Source organism: Ovis canadensis, chromosome 13, assembly GCF_042477335.2.
Source record: "Ovis canadensis isolate MfBH-ARS-UI-01 breed Bighorn chromosome 13, ARS-UI_OviCan_v2, whole genome shotgun sequence".
NCBI classification, from domain to species: domain Eukaryota; kingdom Metazoa; phylum Chordata; class Mammalia; order Artiodactyla; family Bovidae; genus Ovis; species Ovis canadensis.
In genome coordinates this window covers 23,070,338-23,094,310 of record NC_091257.1, presented here as the reverse complement: position 1 = coordinate 23,094,310, position 23,973 = coordinate 23,070,338, and the positions used below count along the sequence as shown (strand labels likewise).

General features: G+C 37.2%; 2 protein-coding genes across 6 annotated transcripts in view; one reads left to right on the top strand and one right to left on the bottom strand.

The window, feature by feature from the left end:
• The window catches only part of MACROD2 (mono-ADP ribosylhydrolase 2), a 2,333,538-nt gene that overhangs the window by 1,963,645 nt on the left and 345,920 nt on the right, over nt 1-23,973 (bottom strand). The window lies entirely within an intron of this gene.
• On the top strand, nt 1,337-14,831 carry FLRT3 (fibronectin leucine rich transmembrane protein 3). 3 transcript variants are annotated; one of them, XM_069547109.1, is made up of 3 exons: nt 1,349-1,572; nt 9,685-9,876; nt 11,421-14,831. In XM_069547109.1, exon 3 carries the CDS (start codon nt 11,464-11,466, stop codon nt 13,411-13,413), a length of 1,950 nt encoding a protein of 649 aa, XP_069403210.1. In that variant the 5' UTR covers nt 1,349-1,572; nt 9,685-9,876; nt 11,421-11,463; the 3' UTR covers nt 13,414-14,831. The 3 variants fall into 3 exon arrangements, with proteins under 3 accessions (XP_069403211.1, XP_069403210.1, XP_069403209.1); XM_069547108.1 differs by having other exon boundaries at nt 9,685-10,427; XM_069547110.1 differs by lacking the exon at nt 9,685-9,876 and having other exon boundaries at nt 1,337-1,572.

The window sequence follows — 23,973 nt, the reverse complement described above, 5'->3', positions numbered from 1 at the left end:
GTCTGCCCTCAGAGGCCAGTAAAAGTGCAATCATAGAACAATAGAGGTCAATATACCTCTTATCAAGAGTTCCCCTTCTACTGTGATATCATTCATTCTTGGAGAGGAACTCAGAAGGCCAAATTGCTATCAAAGAGGCATGTAAATAGATAAACTAAACTAATGAAGAGACCATAATCAAATAGTCCTGGGAAAGACAATTAGCTAGCCTCCTTCAGAAACAAACACTCACAGAAACTTTTAGAAAGCACAAAGGAGAACCTCTGAGAATAAAGCAGACAATATGAGTTTAAGGATACTGCCCTCCAGGTAAATAGAAAAGCAAAATTCTTCCCAATGACATTAAAAAATGAAATGCACTTAGTGGAAAACGTATGGGCCTAAAGCAACTGTTATTCAAACAGTAGAAACTAGTCTATGAAAATCAAAAGTCTATGAAAATAGAAAGTCTATAATTCTGCTAATTAGATATTGCATTGCCCAGAGTTTGCTCATATACATAAATTAAAATACAACCATTTGAATACAAGTAAAACTATTTCTGAAAGGTTTCTTTCTTCTATGTTTGCATCTTAAGTCTGTATCTTAACTCATGTTCAAAGCAAAAACATATCAGAAAGAAAACTACTCTATTTAATAATTTTTCAAAACCTTTTTAGTTTAGGAAGAGTCCCTTTAAATATGAAAAATCTATCTACTAGGCTTTAAAGAGATGTGCAAATAATTTGGGGAGTATATGAAAAATAGTTTCACTTTCTAAAACCAACACATACAAACAATAACTTACTCATTATCTCTAGGGGGAAAAAAAAAAACAAAACTAGTTATCTTTTTTTTCCTTTACCCTTGTAGAATTCCTGTTTCCTTCCCTTAAATCAATCAGTTATTTATTTGAACCAACTTTCTATTCATTTGTTGAATAAATATTCACTGTTGGGGTTACTAGCCTTCACATTTATAACATTATTATAACTAGTCAACAATGAAAATATGATTTTGCTTAACTCCTTTCTAATACAGACAGCTTAAAAATAAAAATAACCCGTGTCTTTCTACTGTAACACATAGTCTTCTAGCAGCCTTGCATTTTTCATAAGCTTGCTACCACCACCCTGCTCTAGTCAACTTCAGCAGAGGCTGCGATTCCAAAGGGCCACCTACCAACCAGTGGCATCCCAGCCCTGCCAGGCCAAGCACCTCATTCTGGCTGCTCTCACTCCCTCTAGCGTTGGCAGAGCTCATCTGTCTGATCCTCGAGTTACCTCACTGAGCGAGAGCTCAGCGAAGTCCTGCCCATTCTATGACATCACCCCCTTCTTCAACCATTGCGAGGTGAAGCTTTAACTTCAGACTTGGAGGTGGGCTGTGCAGCAAACTGAAATGCTGGCCCCCACTTGCTCCTCAGTGGAGGAGTGATCCGAACGGGACCGGCTCAGCCTGCAGCTGCCGTGGGCTTTGTGTGGACTGGATTCCGAGCTGGGCAGAGGGGGGCGGTTATTACTCCAGTTCCCAGGCAGTGGAATTACAGCTAGAGCAGCAGGATATATGGGATTGCTTTTTCTCGTCTTCCTGGTAAGTGTTTCCCATGTTTTTCCTTATGATTGTCCCAGAAAGTTTGCTCGGTTTTACTCTCTAGAAAGGAATGGCTTGGTATCATGAGGCATCCAGATACGAACGTTTGCTCTGTCACCAGGACGAGCAGTGTGTGTGCGTGCAAGCCAGCAAGGAAAAATTGGACTGTTACAGCCAAATGCAAGAAGTTTCTTGAAACCTTTATTTCATTAAAGAAAAAAAAAATAATGATAAGTGGCTATCTTATGTCTCGGGTAGTTGCTATTTGAAAAGAGGCTTATGGAAAACAATAAGTTGGAAAGTTAAATGTTAAAGAACACAAGGCAGATTTTTTCCACAGAGAGGAAAGCGAAAGGTCTAGCTAACTTGGCGTGTACTGTATGTGTGGTATGATCACCAACTGCTGTTTTTATAACTGTGAAAGAAAATCAATAATCCCTCAGCCCATGAGTACGCAGTACATGAAAAGCATACATCTTGCTCACAGCTAGCCCAGCTACTCCTGGAGACTTATGTGCCTCTGTAAGGATTAACAGCTACACCTAGATTTTAAAGCTTGCACTGCTATCCTGCCAGAGCTGCTTCAAGCATTCCAGGCTTGCAAATCTTAACTAGTGAATTCAACTCAGAGGAAGGGGAAACTCTCTTACAAACCATATCCCCTCTCCAGCAGAACGCCAAAATCCATTGCTTGGGCAAATGTGGTATGTGACTAGCATAGTAATTGGCAAAGTCTACTCAGAAAAACTAACAAAGCTCAGCCTGGAAGCTAAGCCTGATGTATGCAGGGATTTCAGGGTGGCAGGGGGAAAAATGAGTAGAGCCTCATCAAGTGGGATACTCAAGAGTATCCATTCACTTGCAACTTATAATAGGAAAATCTTACATCGAAAGAAATATTTTCATACCACAAAGCTTTCAAAAACTACCTAAATGTATCTATTCAAAAAAAATTTTTTTCAGTGAATTAGATCTGAAACAAAATGGTTGCATAGAAGTAAAGAGTGCAACAGGCCTATATTTTCTCAACGTCTGGGAGTTTGATTGTTATTTACTTCCTGAGAATGAAAAAGGAAAAAAAAAGCCTTGATATGTGCCAATTATAGAACCAAATTCTCTAATGGTTTTAACAATTAGCTATTTTAAATTTTCTTAATAAATCGATCCGCTCTAAAATGCACACATATGTTCCCCCATTAGCAGGAAACAATATGAATAAAGACACTATCACAGTGCATAGGCTGAGGCTATGCCTTTCATTTATCCCCAGTCACACAGGAATATCCTAACCAGCATAAACATAAAGAAGGAATTTGTTTTCAGACAGGACCTTAAAGTGACAGCTGACTGATACCCATCTCTTTTGAAATGAGGAAAGAAAGAAATGAACCTTTCAAAAGTACTACAAAATATTAATGTTACCACTACCACCAATACTAATAATAATATGCCAGGGTTTAATCTGTAAGAAGATTAAATCAGAGATATGCCACTTAGTTTGCAGATATATGTGTGTATACAATGTACACACACACATATCTAGATATATTGATTAGCCTGAAATAAAAAAATAGGGTTACAAAAACATGATTGCATGTACTTAAACAGGAAAATCACATCTAATTTCTTTTTTAAATAGAATACTGCCAAAAATATATCAAACCCAAGATTCAGCAAAGATATTATTGAATGACTAAACAGAATGAATTCATTAATATTGTATATAATACTATATAATACTAATTATCAGTTATTAATTGTGCTGTATAATACTATGTTATTAATTGGGTTTTTCATCCCTCCCCCATTTTAAATCGATTATGTTTAGGTTCAAAATGCCCAACTAAACACTTCCTAAACATTAACATCTGTCAAATATATAACTGGGCAGCAAGTAAAGTTTTTTTCAAAAAGAAGAAAACCAGTAAGAAAATTTGTCATAACTGAATGTGGCAGTAAAATAGAAGGTATGTTTCTTTTGCTTCCAAGTGTTAATTAAGGAGCCTCCAATTCTATCAAAACTTTTTCAGAGCTAAATGAAGCGGCGTGAAATAAATTTGGTTGAAATCTTGTGGCTGTCAGACTTTGTTAGCAAGCTATTAATTATCTTTACCCCAGTTTCTTCTCTAGCCTATATTGCCCAATCAAATAGAAACTCCAATTACGTTCAGCATCTCTTGCCTAGGGACACAAGACCCTAATGAACACTCAGTGTCTCCAGATGAAAAATACAATTATCAGCTTTAAACACACAAGTGTACTGCAGACAGATTTGTCTCTGCTTTTCTTGGCCACATACCCTAAGGCTTCCTCCTCTTTCTGGATTATTTTGAACTATTTTAAACCCAACAAAAATCAGTAGCAGAGGACTTGCCTTATATTAATATTATATGAATGTTTCTTCTTTATGTTTTTATTCTTCATATGCCAATGTTTATACCAATATTAGATTAAATCTGATCATCGGGGAAAAAAAAAGGTTTAAAACTAACCATTTCAGTGGTTAACTTTTCCCCCTATTTTTAAGGTGGGTGGGCTACATAACAAAGAATGTGTTTAATGCCAAGATCCAAGACTAACTTAAAAATTCTGAATAAACTCCCTTAAATATTCTTTTATTCAACCAGTTTATTGTAATAGCATTATAACTAATTGCTGAAAGTCAAATGAAGGCCAACATAAATGAAGCCAACGAGGGAAATAAGATTCAATAAATTTTTCAAAGGTTGTAATTTCTCCCCTTCTTTCCCCTCACTCCCGCTTCCCTCCCACCCCCACCTTGTGCCCCAGAGGCCTTCACTGTTCTCAACGGGAGGCTTTGTTGTAATTAAACCAGAGGAAAAGTGGCCGGCAGCAGCCAACATCTGACTTGCGGCTTCTGAAAGCTGTGTTCTAGTAGAGTGTACCACCCCCCAGCGGGCAAAAACTCTACAGTAAATCTCTCAGCAGTATTAATTCTCCAAAGTGCAGTTTTCTCTTCAGAGCATAAAAAGGACCTTTTGTCAACTCTTTCTAACATTCTACCATTTCAAAAACTTATCCCAAGTCAACAAACAAATTTGTAACTAAGAGATGATCTATAAATGTCTCCTGGAAAAAGCCTTCTGCCTCTTAAGAACCAGAAATACAGAAATACACATTTCAGAAAGCATTTTCCAGTTTCAGGATGCAGATCAACATCACTAACTTTGGTAAAACATCACATTAAAAAAACAAATTGAAAGCCATGTTTATATTGCATAGGAGAGCTGGTTTCAGGACTTTGATGTCTGTTGACAAGAGAGCTAGAGAAAACAGATTTTAAGTAAAACAGAACAAAACTGTAATTTAAGCAGCAGCTAAAGCTGCATTTGTTTAACATATGCATAATTTCTTTCCTAGCCCCCAAATCAAGTGTCAGGAATGCATAAAAAGCTCTCTCCAGGTATTAGTCTGCTTAAATGCAAGAAAGGAGAAATTGCTCTCTCTGATGAGACAATGACAGCTTTTGTTCTTTATTCTTTCACTTTTCACATGCACAAGTTACCGTGGCAACTTTGAAAAGAAAACCCAGAGACCACATTTGGTTAAACCCCATTTTTAAAGTGTGCCACTGAACTGTGGATTGATCAGTTTATGTGCTGATGATTTTCCTCCTCTTTAACAGCAATATTCAACTCTGACATGAAAAGGAAAAAAAAAGGATTTTTTTATGATTATGGATGTTATCATTTTCCAGCCCAGTGCATGGTACACAGCACACCTAAATATTTGTTGTACTAGAGTATGGAAACTTGACTATTAGAAACTTAGAGCATATCAAGCAAATTGTACTCACCACACTGAAGAAGGAATATCAGGCTCACAGTGGGAAAATGTTCGCAGTTTAACAAGGATAAGCGTAATTTTAACTGCAATTGCCTAAAAGTCAATGCAAACTTAAAGCTTGTTCCCTGCCCCAAGCTCTCAACTGCTCACCTCTACCAACCTCTAAATTAATCTCTTATTCATACTTACAAGCCATGGTTCTCTAACTTATTTAGTTTGGCTTAATATCATATAAGGAAACAGGCTTCACTATGATGGAAGATAACATCCCAGTTTCCCTTTTTGTTTTAAGGATGCTTGATTTAACTTTACAAGCCAAAATAAATGAAGCAGAACTAGATTCATTTATCACAAACCTATTGGGGAAAAGAACCTGTAACATAAAAGGAGAAAGTGAAAATCCTTTGCTTTGGAACTTTGATCCCCTATTTGCATAAAAGAAACAAATCTTCTAGGCTAGAAAATAGTCTGGATAAAACCAAGAAAGGAAAGGCACACTTGCTTCTCTCCCTCTCAGCAAACCCTTCAGACTTCATGACTCTCAAGAGGAGAGTTAGAGGTCCTTCTGCTTGCCTGGCATTAAACAAAAGAATTGGAACTTTCCTGAAATCTGATGATCGTGGAAAATTTAACTACCAGACAGGCTGCTTAGAAAGCATTTTGCTGTCACTACCAACTAATCTGATATACTCCAGTTTTTCAGTTTAACCATACACATAGGTTATTTGAAATACTATTTGTCGTTGCAAAGACTTAACATTCAGAGGTTGATCATTTTGTAGAGCTTTCTAGCAGCTGTTTAAGCCTTCATAAATAAATTACTTTCCTAATACTCTAAATTATGATTGTATAAATTCCAGGGTACCCAGAAATATTCACAGACTTGGATAAATTTGAGGAATCATGTATTTTCTTCAGTCTCAAGGTTTTACTCAAAATAATGCAGTTAACTTCGATTAAAAGTTCTACATACTTTTCCACTTTTAAATTTAATATATTTAAAAGTCCCCGGATAGTTTAAAGACCATGATGTGAGGCAAATCATTAAAAACAAACTAAAATCCCCAAACTCTGTACACAATTTAAGATTTTATTTTAGAGCAATGATTTCACATCAAAAGTCAATTTTAATCGAAGGGACAAATAAAGGATTTAGGAAGTTAGCACTATCAACATATAATCTTAATCTAAGTGACCAAAACATAAGAAATATCAAATACCTTTTCATCTCAAACATTCCCACCTCCAAAATAGTAACAGAGAAGGAATCACATAAACATAGACGGCCTCATGTTCTTGACTATAAATACCAGCATTCTATTCAGATACAACTTGTTCAATTACATTAGTTTTCTTAAAATATCTCAAAATGACAGCATCCTTATCTATTTGCATACTTCTTTTAAGTGTATCATGGAAATCAGCTGGTGACTTTTCATGGATGTGATTACATTATAAATGCATTTTTTTAAACCCATATTTTTTAATTTATAAAAAGAAATTGCTAGGAAGATCCATATTACAAGTTTAATTTACCAGTATGGTGATTATGGTTTTCTTTTTGCTACAGTTCTAAATGCTATATACTTAAGTAATGATATGATTTTTTTTTAACTTTAAACATTCCTTTAAGTAACCAGGGCTCCATTTATGCTTTTCCCCAAGTTACCCCATTAACAATATTTCTCTAAAAGATCGATTCCTTTTTGTTCAGAAGTAATGGCCTCTTTCAAGCCTATGCAGACATAAAGCCTCTGAAGTCGCCGTTGTGGAAACCTGGCCACAGTGTTCATGCCAGTGGGGGTCATTTTTTTTTCATCAGTCACATTCAACTACAATGTCTCTACATGCATGAGTATGTAGAGCCAGCTCAGAAAGAGGGAAGTCTAAACATGGGAGCAGAGCTGCTTATTTCAGATGGAAAGACCATTACAGCCTCTCATACGTGAAATAAAACACATCTCTTTAGCTCTATAGTTTTTAAATATAAAAAGGCAAGAGAAGACGTAAGATATGAAACAAAATCACGCATGCATTGGACTGTCTGAGTTTAAGTAAAGGGAGTAGGAACTTGTGAAGGAATCTCCATTTTTGAAAGAGGATCCTCCCCAGAGAAATATGTTTTGTATTTTTGCCTTTTGTTTTAATGCAATCTGGGGAGAAGAGAATGGCATTTTCCAAGAACTGAATAAGATTTTAGGCTTTCTGTTAATCCCACGTTATTACCACCACTGTATTCATGGCCATGTGAGTCTGCACATCAAACAGAGCAGAGGAAGCAGTTTCACACATGCAAAACGAAGCAAACAAAAATGAACTAATCTTCCTTTTCATACCAGTGTGGAATATTCTTTCTTTCTCTGATTTAAAAATGTAAAAATCAATACATATTAGATTTTGAATTGGTAAAAAACTTATACTTCAGCTACCAGCTTTATCTCTGGTTATCATTATGTACCTTGTACATACTCTAGGCTGACCAACAATTTTTAACCTCCATTCATCAGATTCATCTTCCCAACTTTAAAGTGTGTCCTGGTGTAGGAGAAATGCCTGGCTATTGGCAACAGTTTAAGCAGGTTCTCTGTGTGATTTTTATAATGGTTTTAATTAGTTTTTAATGCAATTTAACAAAAGTAACTGTTTCCTAAATTGCTTTAAATTTTTTTCTTAAATTTACCAAATTGTTTTATATGTTGAATAATTTTCAAGCTTAGAAAACATTTAACAGAAGATATTTTAAAAAATAACATTGTAATTATTAATTTCACAGCTTAGTTTTCCATTTTCACGTACCAAGAAAGCAAGTTTTCAAGAAAATACTCCACTCAAATTCAACAATAATGAGCAAAGCCCTAAAGGCATTACTTGTAAAACCTCACATTAAGCAATACATCACTTAAACTTTCCTCTGTGGGCACTTTGCAATATTCACTAGAGACTACTTTATCCATCTGCTAACTGCTATTTTTACTTCATGTTTCCTAAATAATAACTTAAATGTATCTGAAATTTTTTTTTAGTTTCCTTCTGTTAATTCAGTCTATGATAGTGTTGATACCTGGTGACAAATTAAAAGAATCCGAATTTTCAGTGAGAGCCAGAAACACAAATCTTGGTCTTATTTAAAATTCACTTTGAGTACTGTTTGAATTCTGGAACAGATGCTATCCTTGTTGGATGCAAGGTAATTACTGAGGGAGAAACAAATCGCTTGTAGGGTCAAATATTTCCATGATATCCTAATGTATCTTACTTGTATAGAAAGTCCCTGAGTAGGTAACTTTATGTAACAGATACTAAAACTACCCACCTCCCCTGTTCACCCCCCAAAATCTTCATGCATATTAGATAATGGACAAAGCAGTCATTCTTAAAATCATGAGTCTCTCTGGTCAAGCTGTAAGCCTCTTCCAGAAGTTGAAAAGATAATCTTTGGAAACTGACATGTTCCTGTTTGCACTCTGAGAGAAATGTCTTGTCAGGTTTTGATATGTTTTCCTAATGGTCATTACAAGGAGACAGACTGAAATGACGTCCTTTCTGTTCCAAACACAGTTTCTCAAGTTTAGTTTGTTAAAAATTGTATTTTTCTCAAAAAATGTTATGACTTGAACTTCTACACTGCCTTTGGCCAAGAATGCCTGAGTAACTAGCGTTTCAAGATCATCATTTAGCCTTTAGAAATAGTTGTGAGGAGGAAGGTTGCTGTGCCCACCTTCCACAGTAGGGAGAATTGAGGCCTGCAGGAAGAATTAAACAAGACACTGAGCAAATCAAAAGAAAACTTCTAACCCTTTTCAACTCTTTAAATTGTAGACTATATGACTTTGTAAAACTATGTTCAGAAATATCTAAAAAGTTATGGCATTTCATTTAAAAAAAATCCTAGTTATGGCTTTGCTTACCTCTTTCATGTACTTATTTTCCTTTTTTTTGCACACTTTATCATTTTATATAAGATATAAAAGTGAAATTTTAAAGATTGGCCTGACCTGAATTCAAAATCCATAGGAGAGGCTTACTGTCTTTTGCATAAAGCTTTGCTTCTGTGTTTAATTCAAAGTCACACTAGCAGTCAGTTAAAAACTGAAATTATTTTGTGACAAACTCAAATTTGGCTCCCACTTTATTTATATAGCAAAATGGGAAATAAAAGAGAAAGAGATCATCTTATCCCTTTTCAACAACTACTATGATGAAAGGTGTTGCCTAAAGAAAGAATTGAAGCTAAATTTCTAGGAAATGTCTCTAGTATGTTAAAGTTCTTTGTTAATAGCTGATTAAAACATTTTACTTTCACAGGAGATGCTCAGGTCCAGAGTATTTCAAGGAACAGAAATATAAAGGAAATCTAGTATGCTTCCATGAAGAATATTTGAATTAAGTTTTCTTTACCTCTTGAAAGAATACCTGTTCTTGCATAACCTCTGACTGCACCAGATATTCTGAGAAAGCAGCAAGAAGCAAAAGCTGGAAATAGCTATTTCACAGCAGGTAATCATACCTCAGGATGTAGCTACTGTACAAAGTTTATACTTGGATAATCCTGGATGGGAATAAAGGTGGGGGGTAACTGCCTGAAAAACCTATTACTATACAGGCCTTAGCATCATGAATGGCTTTCTTCATGAGGATCTGAAGTTACTATCTCTGACCACATTGCACAGAAGAGACAATAAGAATTTCAAAGAGAGCAATTTCCACTAAGGGAATTAAGCTACACAAAAGGAACCTTCACACAGAAACTCTATAAGAAAGGAAAAAAAAGTAGGAAACCATGTGTTCTACATAGTAACAGGAAACTGAATTGTTTCTGGTCCCTACTTTAATGAGCTTGCCCACCATGCTGAACCGCAGCTGGAATGTTCATTGACAACAGCAAGCCTGATCTGGAGGTGTGTACGGCATAGAATTACTTGAATAAACAGTGAAGAACATTTCCAAGGACTAAACAAGAGTTTATAAGTCCCAGCCCCTCACCAGGAAAATAATATATGTGCATTGGATTTTCACTCACGCAAAATTTACTCACATCGTTCAATAAGGTAGGAAAAATATTAAAGTCTTTTCTTTTCATGCCTGAAATTATAAAGGCTAACTAATACCTAAAGGTGCAGAAAAAATTTATATTACATACTAGATAAGCATAAATCTATAATTCTCTACCCATGGAGAAAGGTGAATCATATTTTAGATTAGAACTTGAAGAAAGATAAATACATTGTGAAAACATGTTATGAGCTAGAATATAATGAAAAATGTTCATAAACCCATTTAACTATGTACTACAAAACATACAGTAAAATAGGAAAAAAAGAGTTTAACATGAAATGGAATTTTCCACTTAGATAGATGTATTAGCTATGTAAATCTTTCTTTCCCCAAAGTAAATGAACACAATTCCTTCTTATTTTTGTGCTTGAAGTGCCTATCTCACAATGTCTAATATTAACAATCAAAGAAAAATAACATCATCAAAGCAAACAATTGATTTAACTGGGATTCAGGATCTCCAGAGGTGTGTGACTATTCCTGAATAGTATGAGAATAGATTTTTTACTACACATTTCTATACTTGTACAGTTTACCATGTAAAAAGCAGATATAAAATTTTGGTTTTTAAGAATAGTAACATTATTATCTTTAAATATAACAAATCATATTCCTATGTGTCAATTCATTATGAATATTAAGGAAAAATTAGAAATCAGACTAGCTTGGCCAGTGGTCACAAAATTGACATAAAGTGTTGAGAATGCTTTAAAACATTCAATAAAACTATATTCAACTTTCAAAGTCAAATAGATCTGGGACAAAATGCTTCTAATACCAGAAATATTTAAGGCAAAAATATTGTATGATTATGTTCATTGTTAGCTAGGATGCAAAAAAAAAACCTCAGCACACAAGAAAAAATGAACTAATAAAAGTGATTATTAGATGTTTCAATGTTCATGTCTATTTTGAATACTATTTTAAGTATGCTATTCTGACGGTTTTCTGTTGCCTTTTTTTTTTAAAAACTCACTCCACTTTAGGGCTCTGAAACTACCTTGTGTAAAGACCTCAACACTGCTGACCATGATCAGCCCAGCCTGGAGCATCTTCCTCATTGGGACTAAAATTGGGCTGTTCCTCCAGGTGGCACCGCTATCAGTTATGGCTAAACCCTGTCCATCTGTGTGCCGCTGTGATGCCGGTTTCATTTACTGTAACGATCGCTTTCTGACATCCATTCCAACAGGAATACCAGAGGATGCTACAACTCTCTACCTTCAGAACAACCAAATAAATAATGCTGGGATTCCATCAGATTTGAAAAACTTGCTGAAAGTAGAAAGAATATACCTATATCACAACAGTTTAGATGAATTTCCTACCAATCTACCAAAGTACGTCAAAGAGTTACATCTGCAAGAAAATAACATAAGAACCATCACTTATGATTCACTTTCAAAAATTCCCTATCTGGAAGAATTACATTTAGATGATAACTCTGTCTCAGCTGTTAGCATTGAAGAGGGGGCATTTAGAGACAGTAACTATCTGCGGCTGCTCTTCCTGTCTCGTAATCACCTTAGCACAATCCCCTGGGGTCTGCCCAGGACTATAGAAGAGCTCCGCTTGGATGATAATCGCATATCCACCATCTCATCACCATCTCTTCAAGGTCTCACTAGCCTAAAACGCCTGGTTTTGGATGGAAACCTGCTGAACAACCATGGATTAGGTGATAAAGTTTTCTTCAATCTAGTCAACTTAACAGAACTGTCACTGGTACGGAATTCCCTGACTGCTGCACCAGTCAACCTTCCAGGCACAAACCTGAGGAAGCTTTATCTTCAAGATAACCATATCAATAGGGTGCCCCCAAATGCTTTTTCTTACCTGAGGCAGCTGTATCGACTTGATATGTCCAATAATAACCTAAGTAATTTACCTCAGGGTATCTTTGATGATTTGGACAATATAACACAACTGATTCTTCGGAACAATCCCTGGTATTGTGGGTGCAAGATGAAATGGGTACGTGACTGGTTACAGTCACTACCTGTGAAGGTCAACGTGCGTGGACTCATGTGCCAAGCCCCAGAAAAAGTTCGAGGGATGGCTATCAAGGACCTCAATGCGGAACTATTTGATTGTAAGGACAACCCGGTTGTAAGCACCATTCAGATAATCACCGGGACGCCCAACACAGTGCATCCTGCTCAAGGACAGTGGCCAGCTCCTGTGACCAAGCAACCAGACACAAAGAACCCCAAACTCACCAAGGATCAGAGAACCACAGGGATTCCAGCAAGAAAAACAATTACCATTACTGTGAAATCTGTCACCTCTGACACAATTCATATCTCTTGGAAACTCGTCCTACCTATGACGGCTTTAAGACTCAGCTGGCTCAAACTGGACCACAGCCCAGCATTTGGATCTATAACTGAAACAATTGTAACAGGAGAACGCAGTGAATACTTGGTCACAGCCCTGGAGCCTGATTCACCCTATCGAGTCTGCATGGTTCCCATGGAAACCAGTAACCTCTATCTATTCGATGAAACTCCTGTTTGTATTGAGACTGAAACTGCACCCCTTCGAATGTACAACCCTACAACCACCCTTAATCGAGAGCAAGAGAAAGAACCTTACAAAAACCCCAATTTGCCACTGGCTGCCATCATTGGCGGGGCTGTGGCCCTGGTGACCATCGCCCTGCTCGCTTTGGTGTGCTGGTACGTTCATAGGAACGGATCCCTCTTCTCACGGAACTGTGCGTACAGCAAAGGCAGGAGAAGAAAGGACGACTATGCGGAAGCTGGCACCAAGAAGGACAACTCCATCCTGGAAATCAGGGAGACTTCTTTTCAGATGTTACCGATAAGCAATGAACCCATCTCAAAGGAAGAATTTGTAATACACACCATATTTCCTCCTAATGGAATGAATCTGTACAAAAACAGTCACAGTGAAAGCAGTAGTAACCGAAGCTATAGAGACAGTGGTATTCCAGACTCCGATCACTCACACTCATGATGCTGGAGGACTTGCAGTTTCGGTTTTTTTAAACCTAAGGGAGGTGATGGTAGGAACCCTGATCTACTGCAAAACACTGGAAAAAAGAGACTGAGAAAAAGCAATGTACTGTACATTTGCCATATAATTTATATTTAAGAACTTTTTATTAAAAGTTTCAAATTTCAGGTTACTGCTGCGATTGATGTAGTGGAGACGCCTGAACACAATTCTATATTTTAGTATTTTTTAGTAATTTGTACTGTATTTTCCTTGCAAATATTGAAGTTATAAACCATTTACTTTGTGTTCTACTGAGTAAGATGACTTGTTGACTGTGAAAGTGAATTTTCTTGCTGTGTTGAACAATCAGGACTGCATTCACATGAGATCCTTGTAGTATAAGCACAGGCCATTTTTCACTTTGGTATTAATAAAATGTAAAAAAAAAAAACTGGCTGAATGAGACAAATTAAATTTCAAAAAGTAGTTATGAAATAATGTTCCAACTATTAAATTTGTATTCCAGTGGTATTCAGTAATCAAAATATGTGAAGTAATGGGCAATATCAGACTTGCTGCATAGCTCCATTTTTATGCTAAGTAAATTAGACCTCCTTAAGAAAGTAAACATTATCTTCTGAACTGAATACATCAGTTGGCATAAAAGGAGGGTGAAGTCTGCTGTTGTTAATGCCATTATTAACAAAGTTTTGATAATAAAGGACTTCACAAAAACAATAATGTAAGCGTGCTTCCAAATAGGGGAAACTTGTACTTAGGGAAAAACATGAAAATTTAGACTCACATAGCGTAACAAACACAAGTATCAATTCCATTTTGGTTTTGCCTATACTATCTTGATTTTTGAAAAGTCAACTTTAAAGACACATTTGTTAGTGTTTACAATGTTTTTACCATAAAGGAAGTTAAAAAGAAAAATCTTAAACACATTTTAAGAGTAGTCTGACTACAAGCAATTCCCCTCAACAATAAAGAGAAAGTAGTACTTTAAATTAGTGAGAATTTAAAAGAAAAATAAATACTGGAAATCAAATTTAGATCTGGTTTATGTGAAATGTTTTACCACTGTACATAAATGTTCAATTTACTTTCACAATGATCAAGAATACTGCCCATTACTGTCACAGTTTTCCACATACTATGTAACGAACTTGTAACATTTTTTTTCCAGCTTCCTACAGAATTGTGAGCTATGACTTGTTTAAAACCTCATCACTTTTCCGTTGCCATAACTTTTTTTTTTTCCCCAACAAAAAACCAAAGTGCATTGTACGCCCTTTGGCCAGTCTTGTATGTGCCTTGATCCAATGCTACATGTATTCAGCTTTTAAAAATCGACAAATTTTTCATACTTCCTTAAATATGAAAAATTGTGGTCTTATTGCTGAATAAAACAAAAAAAAAGTACAAAATAATCGTGTTTGCTTTTTCAAGATTATGTTCCTATCACTAAAGTAGCAAACTGCCCAGCACAGTGGTCCTAAATATCCCCATGTATTTTTCTAGGCAAAAAAAAATAAATGTTGGCTACAAATAAAAAAAAAATAGCAGTATCTTGAGCTTGTGTATCATTCTACTTCAATGGCTCAGTGTTTCAGGCATAAACAAATATCCTAACAGTCTGTTGGAACACTCTTACAGAAAACTTCAGAAGTGCTTTCGTAACCTTTCAGTCTTTGTACACAGCTGCTGTCGTCCTGGCTGATACTTTAAGGTAGTTTTTGAAAAATGTTATTTTTTAAAATAGCTTTTTGGTAGTATGAGTTGGCATCAGAGGATCCAGAAATCTCAGATCTGCCACTTACTAGGTAAGTAAAAACAAACCACTTCCTCTCCTTAGCTTAGTGCCCTTGTCTATATACTGAGGCTGCTAATACCACCCACCTCTCAGGGTTGTTGTAAGGGCTAAATGAGACGAAGTGCTTGGAAATGGTACAATGGTCAACAACACATAAGATACTCCATGATGGTCGAGCACAGGGAGCCATGTGTTCCCAGTGGTTTGCCAGATAGCGCTGCTCCTGCTACTCTGCTAAGAATTATCTCCAGCTGCCTATAAAGCCTCAGTATCCATTTGCCATCTTCAAATGTATCTCAATACTTTCTCCTTTGACTTACTGTTAAGAAGGGTAGCTGTTTTCTAGGAATAACCTAGCAAAGAAAATGTGATTAACATTGAATATAATGAACATAATCTGAAGGAAGTTTGATTTTGCTTTAAGGGGTTTTGAGTAGTCTAGCTACAGTTCTGTGAGAAGTCAGGGCAAGGCTGAATGGTTCCATAAAGTCCCTATAAACCTGCGAGTTTATAAAAAACCAAAAGCCAAGAACTGTTTTCTAGTTAGGATACCTTCCATGAGCACAGAAAAATTTATGTGTTCTATGTATATATGCATTTTTGCCTTTTCATACTGTTCATGGGGTTCTCAAGGCAAGAATACTGAAGTGGTTTGCCATTCCCCTCTCCAGCGCTGGAAAAGATTGAAGGTAGGAGGAAAAGGGGACAGAGGATGAGATGGATGGCATCACCGACTCGAAGGACATGAGTTTGAGCAAGCTCCAGGAGTTGGTGATGGACAGGAAAACCTGGCGTGCTGCAGTCCATGGGGGTCGCAAAGAGTCGGATACGACTGAGTGACTGAACTGAACTGAATATATCTGGGATATATTCAGATATATTACCTGGGATAAACCAGAAATACGTTTTACACCAGCAAGTAAAGAAAACATTGAAAGGGTAAAAGTTTATTCTTTTACCTAAGCTCACTATGAAATGCAACTACTTTGTTGAAATGTATATATATTCATATATATATATATATATATATATATATATATATATATATACTTTCAATGAATAATACAAATCTCCACCTCAAGGACACTAATTATATAATAGAAACATATGCATCTATTCTGAATGTTCACAATTTTTATTGATCAGGTACTAACAAAGAAAAATGTAGGAAAAAATTCTGAATATACACCACACACAGTTAACAAGAATACAATGGGAGAAGCTACAAAAAAAAGAAAAATGAGGGAAAAAAAATCACTCCCCTGCTGAATGTTTGACAAAAATCAAAACTTTGTTTTTGGATGCAGGCACTTGTAACTGCATTAAATCACTATACTTACACTCTCATTCCCTATTAAAAACAACATTGCTCTATCTTTCAGTGAGGCCCATTTATTAAAGTATTCCCCTGTGCCAAAGGAACTAGTAAAAAAAGTCAGTTTTACTCACCACATTTTCTGAGTAAAGCACATTTTATAGCTATATGCCAACATGACAGTTTTCAGGAGGAATCCAAAGAGACCCACATGCTTTAAAGCACCTGAAAAGTAGGTGTTAAAAGGGAACCAATCCACCACCGAATTTTCTTTAAGATTAGCTCATCTGTCCCTGAAAACAGTAGTGGCATTTAAAATTCTATTCCTTTCTCCTTCTTAGCATGATTAGCAAATCTTAATTTAGAATGCTGCTGCTGCTAAGTCACTTCAGTCGTGTCCGACTCTGCGCGACCTCGTAGACGGAAGCCCACCAGGCTCTCCCGTCCCTGGGATTCTCCAAGCAAGAACACTGGAGTGGGTTGCCATTTCCTTCTCCAATGCGTGAAAGTGAAAAGTGAAAGTGAATCGCTCAGTCGTGTCTGACTCTTAGCAACCCCATGGACTGCAGCCTACCAGGCTCCTCTGTCCATGGGATTTCCCAGGCAAGAGTACTGGAGTGGGGTGCCATTGCCTTCTCCAAATTTAGCATAGGGTTGGAATTACCTCAGAAAAAACTCAGAAAAGGCAATGGCACCCCACTCCAGTACTCTTGCCTGGAAAATCCCATGGATGGAGGAGCCTGGTAGGCTGCAGTCCATGGGGTCGCTAAGAGTTGGACACAACTGAGTGACTTCCCTTTCATTTTTCATTTTCATGCATTGGAGAAGGAAATGGCAACCCACTCCAATGTTCTTGCCTGGAAAATCCCAGGGATGGGGGAGCCTGGTGGGCTGCCGTCTACGGGGTTGCACTGAGTCGGAAACGACTGAAGCGACTTAGCAGCAGCAGCAGGAATTAAAACTACTGCACTTTATGCTTTGGGATTTTGGGTTAAATTAGCAAATAATAATAATAACTCATGGTTATCAATCACTTTCTTAAGAACTTAAATGTCTCTGCAAAAAAACTCTCAACAGCCAATGACCTTACTCAGTGGCTTGTATATTATAAAATCATAGGATCCTTGCCTTCAAGAAGTGTGCTGTCTAGAGATCCTAAGACAACAAATAATCCAGTGAAAGTTTACTGTGACTGCAGTATAGACAAAACAATTACACCTATCTGGATAAATCAAAGACCTCATGAAGGAGGTAAAACCAGGGCTGGTATTGGAAGATAGGAAAGTATTTAAGGAGAAATCAAGAAAAACAGATATTGGTTATGGAGAGAAAATGGTGAACAAAGTCATGAGGCTGGAAAACAGAGGTAGTGCTTCTCAGGGCTGGCTTTGGTCAGAATCACTTGGGGAGGCTCTTTATTAATTTAACCAGGCCTCAATACAGACCTACTAAATTTAAATCTCTCAGGTTAAGTTTGAGTATTTGCATATACTTTTCATTTCAAAGGTGTTTCTGCTGAGTTTGAGGACCACTGATTAAGGAGATGTTTGGGGGAAGAGCCCACAGTCCAGCTGAAACACACAGCCCTTGAAGGAGATGAAGCTGAACAAGTTTTATGTCGTTAAACTGTGTTAAGTATGCTAAATTCCAAGCTGAGATGTCTTCATGGCATTCTCTGACAATGGTTGTTAAGCAGTGCATTAAAAAACCAATGTGCTTTAGGAACATTTTGTAGAAATAAATATCGCATGAAGGATAAAAAATAAAAAGGAGAAATTGGGAGTACAAGTTAGACATCAATGCAATATTCCAGGTGAGAGGAAATAAGAGCCTGAACAGTGAAATGGGGTCTTAAGGCGCAATTCAAAAGACACAGGAAAGGGAGAACTTACAGGAACTGGAAACTGAAGAAGGATACAAACGGAACCTGAAGATAATTTTCAGCCGAGGAACTAAATGCTGGTGAGCAACTGACACTGATGAGAATAACAGGAATGAGTTTGAATAGGTGACCATATGCACATTACAGGTTTACACCGGCTGCCTGTGAATAGTTCCATCTTTGCTTTCGATAGTGTCCCTATTTAGGCAATAAATAGTAATCGCCTTAGGTTTAAAGTGCTTTTATGTTATTCCTCTGAAAATGAGGGTGTGGGGACGGATCCTCAGCAGCAAGGAAGGGAATCCATGCCTAACAGCTGATTACCAAAGTTAAGAGGATGAGTGAGAGCACCAACAGAAAGCAAGCAGAGAGAGCAAAGGAACACCTCCCTTTTGTCAGGACAGAAGATGAAAGAGACGTATGAAAACAAAAAGCAGAAAAGATGAGTTACAAAGGGGGGAATTCATCATGAAAAAATATGGAGTACAATGAAATCAAGGAGCTAGAAACATTTTTAAAAAGGAGGATGTCCAAAAGACAGTCAGGAATATAGACTTGGAAGAGGAAATTGAATACGAAAAAAAAGGAGACCATCAGGGATCCTCAAACAGTGTCAGCAGAGTAAGGCGGCAAAAAGCCTCTGTGATGTTGGCAGGAGAACAAGAGATAAAGAAAACAGAAATAATGATTAAGTCTACTCTAAGAAGTTTAGAGGTGAAGGGATCTTGATCGATCAAGAGAGATAAAAAGGAAGTGAATAACAGGAAGATTTTACTGACCTCAGGAATAAGATGGGATATAGAGTTAGGAACATACAATGCAGACAGAGAGCCTATTTAACAGGAGTAAAGAAAACTGAGATGCACAAGGGATGTGGTCCAAGCTGTGGCTATGACTCCAAGATGATGGAAGTTAAAGCCTGTGACTGAGAAGCTGCCTTTTTGGAAGAGTCACCAGCAAGGAGGAAACAAGCACTCAGAGATGGAAAGGACTGGTACACAGGGAAGGGTTTTAAAACAAGCCTTAAGGAAGATGGGGAAATATCCTAGAGATGAAGGAGGAGACGGTGATGGAATTAGATGATGTTGATGTAAAATAAAAACTTCAAAAGAAAGGACTTTGAATAGTGGTGGAAAAAAACACAGACAAGAAAAGGTCTGAAACTATCTCTATTCCACACCCTTCTCCTCTTCCAATTTCATCAAACAGTGATAGTAAGAGATGGAACAGGTAACAGGGAAGGTGTCATTCTCAGGGAAAAGATGTCAATTAATTCAAGGTGGTAGAAAGAATGCTAAGAGAAGCGGAGCAGCAATGGGAAGGTGGAATCCAAAAGTAAAGGAGAGCAGTGGGCTCAGAGGAAGCAGGTAGGAGCTGGGCCAGAGAGGAGGTCAAACCCTCAGGTGGAAAGAGACACAAAGCAGAAAAGGAGAGCAGAGGAGGATTCTAACAGAAGATCAGAGTTTAAAGGATGCTGGTCTTGAGAAGTCCGTGGAGACATTCTGAACAGATGAAAGAAAAAGAACTGGAATAGCCAAATTAACATTTCCCTATTTTCTGGACATCAAAATAGATTTAAATCTAACTTTATCTCAGAGTATTTTTGAAGAACTATGTCTACCCATCCATGCAAACTTAACCAGGCTTTCCCACAAATATAGAATTCCAGGGGTAAGCAAATCACATTCTAGAGCCCTCCCACATCCTACCCATCATCTCGTTTTTATACTATATGTGTGAAATGAGATTAGAAATTAATTTTAGGACTGTCTTGAAAGGTGTTTTTGTGTTTTAATTTTTACGAGACTTCAAAAGGAAGCATGTGGAGGTTGGGGATAATGGGATTTTAGAGACTCATTGTGTGCACACAAAAAAGCAGCGCTTCTCTCTCAATGCCAGCTGGTTGAGGGGGTGGGGAGTACAGTCTAGGTAATAACTACCCAAAGCAATTACCCTTTTGAATGTACATCATGGCTCTAATAAGTCTGGCATTACAAAGCTGAGGTTCATGTATATCAAAGTTCCATTTAAAAGCATGGAATCACTGCTGGAATTCTACATTTTAATTTCTGAGATGTGAAAACCAATGCTAATAGTAATAAAACAGTAAAGATAGGTAAAACAAAAGTCTAACAAAGCTATCTTTTAAAAATAAGTTTTACAAACATTAGCAATGTCTCACACATACAGTGCTCTTAATGAATGTTTGCTGACCATACCATTGCTGTAGATACTGCCCTATGTTGAGATTTGGTCAAGCATAGTGCTATTTTAAATATTTTGATCTTGTTTACTTCACACGGTAACTTAACAGGTAGCATGCAAAGTTGGAATCCAAAAGTAAAGAGCTGCAATGGGCTCAGAGGAAGCCATTAGGAGCTGGGCCAGAGAGAAGGTCAAACCCTCAGATGGAAAGAGACACAAAACAGAAAAGAAGAGCAGAAGAAGGCACTACATTGTATTTATCAGATGAGAAAAATAATGCTTTGAAAGTTTATGGAATTAGATATTTTAGTCATTTAACATTAATGATGATTTATTGTGCCTGGGTCTGAGTATACAGAAATGAACTAAAAAGACATAGGGATGACTGTGGCTTTGTAATAGAGCCTGAAGTCAGGCAAGTTGATTCCTCCAGTTCCATTCTTCTTTCTCAAGATTGCTTTGGCTTTTCGAGGTTTTTTGTATTTCCATACAAATCTTGAAATTATTTGTTCTAGTTCTGTGAAAAATATCGCTGGTAGCTTGATAGGGATTGCATTGAATTTGTAGATTGCTTTGGGTAGTATACTCATTTTCACTATATTGATTCTTCCCATCCATGAACATGATATATTTCTCCATCTATTAGTGTCCTCTTTGATTTCTTTCATCAGTGTTTTATTTATTTTTTTTTGTTTCAGGTGTCTTTTATTTTATTTTTTTTAATTTTTATTTTTACTTTATTTTACTTTACAATACTGTATTGGTTTTGCCATACATTGACATGAATCCACCACAGCTGTACATGCGTTCCCAAACATGCGTTCCCCTCCCACCTCCCTCCCCATAACATCTCTCTGGGTCATCCCCGTGCACCAGCCCCAAGCATGCTGTATCCTGCATCGGACATAGACTGGTGATTAGATTCTTACATGATAGTATACATGTTACAATGCCATTCTCCCAAATCATCCCACCCTCTCCCTCTCCCTCTGGGTCCAAAAGTCCGTTATACACATCTGTGTCTTTTTTGCTGTCTTGCATACAGGGTCATCATTGCCATCTTTCTAAATTCCATATATATGTGTTAGTATATTGTATTGGTGTTTTTCTTTCTGGCTTACTTCACTCTGTATAATCGGCTCCAGTTTCATCCATCTCATGAGAACTGATTCAAATGTATTCTTTTTAATGGCTGAGTAATACTCCATTGTGTATATATACCACAGCTTTCTTATCCATTTGTCTGCTGATGGACATCTAGGTTGTTTCCATGTCCTGGCTATTATAAACAGTGCTGCGATGAACACTGGGGTACATGTGTCTCTTTCAATTCTGGTTCATCAGTGTTTTATAGTTTTCTATATATAGGTCTTTAGTTTCTTTAGGTAGATATATTCCTAAGTATTTTGTTCTTTTCGTTGCAATGGTGAATGGAATTGTTTCCTTAATTTCTTTTTCTACTTTCTCATTATTAGTATATAGGAATGCAAGGGATTTCTGTGTGTTGATTTTATATCCTGCAACTTTACTATATTCGTTGATTAGCTCTAGTAATTTTCTGGTGGAGTCTTTAGGGTTTTCTGTGTAGAGGATCATGTCATCTGCAAATAGTGAGAGTTTTACTTCTTCTTTTCCAATTTGGATTCCTTTTATTTCTTTTTCTGCTCTGACTGCTGTGGCCAAAACTTCCAGAACTATGTTGAACAGTAGCGGTGAAAGTGGGCACCCTTGTCTTGTTCCTGACTTTAGGGGAAATGCTTTCAATTTTTCACCATTGACGATAATGTTTGCTGTGGGTTTGTCATATATAGCTTTTATTATGTTGAGGTATGTTCTTTCTATTCCTGCTTTCTGGAGAGTTTTTTATCATAAATGGATGTTCAAAGCCACAGTCATCAAGACAGTATGGTACTGGCACAAAGACAGAAATATAGATCAATGGAACAAAATAGAAAGCCCAGAGATAAAGCCACACACATATGGACACCTTATCTTTGACAAAGGAGGCAAGAATATACAATGGAGTAAAGACAATCTCTTTAACAAGTGGTGCTGGGAAAACTGGTCAACCACTTGTAAAAGAATGAAACTAGATCACTTTCTAAAACCACACACAAAAATAAACTCAAAATGGATTAAAGATCTAAATGTAAGACCAGAAACTATAAAACTCCTAGAGGAGAACATAGGCAAACCACTCTCAGACATAAATCACAGCAGGATCCTCTATGATCCACCTCCCAGAATTCTGGAACTAAAAGCAAAAATAACCAAATGGGATCTAATTAAAATCAAAAGCTTCTGCACAACAAAGGAAACTATAAGCAAGGGGAAAAGACAGCCTTCTGAATGGGAGAAAATAAGAGCAAATGAAGCAACTGACAAACAACTAATCTCAAAAATATACAAGCAACTCCTGCAGCTCAATTCCGGAAACATAGAAGACCCAATCAAAAAATGGGCCAAAGAACTAAACAGACATTTCTCCAAAGAAGACATACGGATGGCTAAGAAACACATGAAAAGATACTCACCATCACTCATTATTAGAGAAATGCAAATCAAAACCACCATGAGGTACCACTTCACACCAGTCAGAATGGCTGTGATCCAAAAATCTGAAAGCAATAAATGCTGGAGAGGGTGTGGAGAAAAGGGAACCCTCCTACACTGTTGGTAGGAATGCAAACTAGTACAGCCACTATGGAAAACAGTCTGGAGATTCCTTAAAAAATTGCAAATAGAACTGCCTTATGACCCAGCAATCCCACTGCTGGGCATACACACCGAGGAAACCAGAATTGAAAGAGACACATGTACCCCAATGTTCATCGCAGCACTGTTTATAATAGCCAGGACATGGAAATAACCTAGATGTCCATCAGTAGATGAATGAGTAAGAAAGCTGTGGTACATATACACAATGGAGTATTACTCAGCCATTACAAAGAATTCATTTGAATCAGTTCTCATGAGATGGATGAAACTGGAGCCGATTATACAGAGTGAAGTAAGCCAGAAAGAAAAACACCAATACAGTATACTAATGCATATATATGGAATTTAGAAAGATGGCAATGATGACCCTGTATGCGAGACAGCAAAAGAGACACAGATGTGTAGAGCGGACTTTTGGACCCAGAGGGAGAGGGAGAGGGTGGGATGATTTGGGAGAATGGCATTGAAACATGTATACTATCATGTAAGAAATGAATTGCCAGTCTATGTCCGATGCAGGATACAGCATGCTTGGGGCTGGTGCACGGGGATGACCCAGAGAGATGTTATGGGGAGGGAGGTGGGAGGGGAACGCACGTTTGGGAATGCATGTACAGCCGTGGTGGATTCATGTCAATG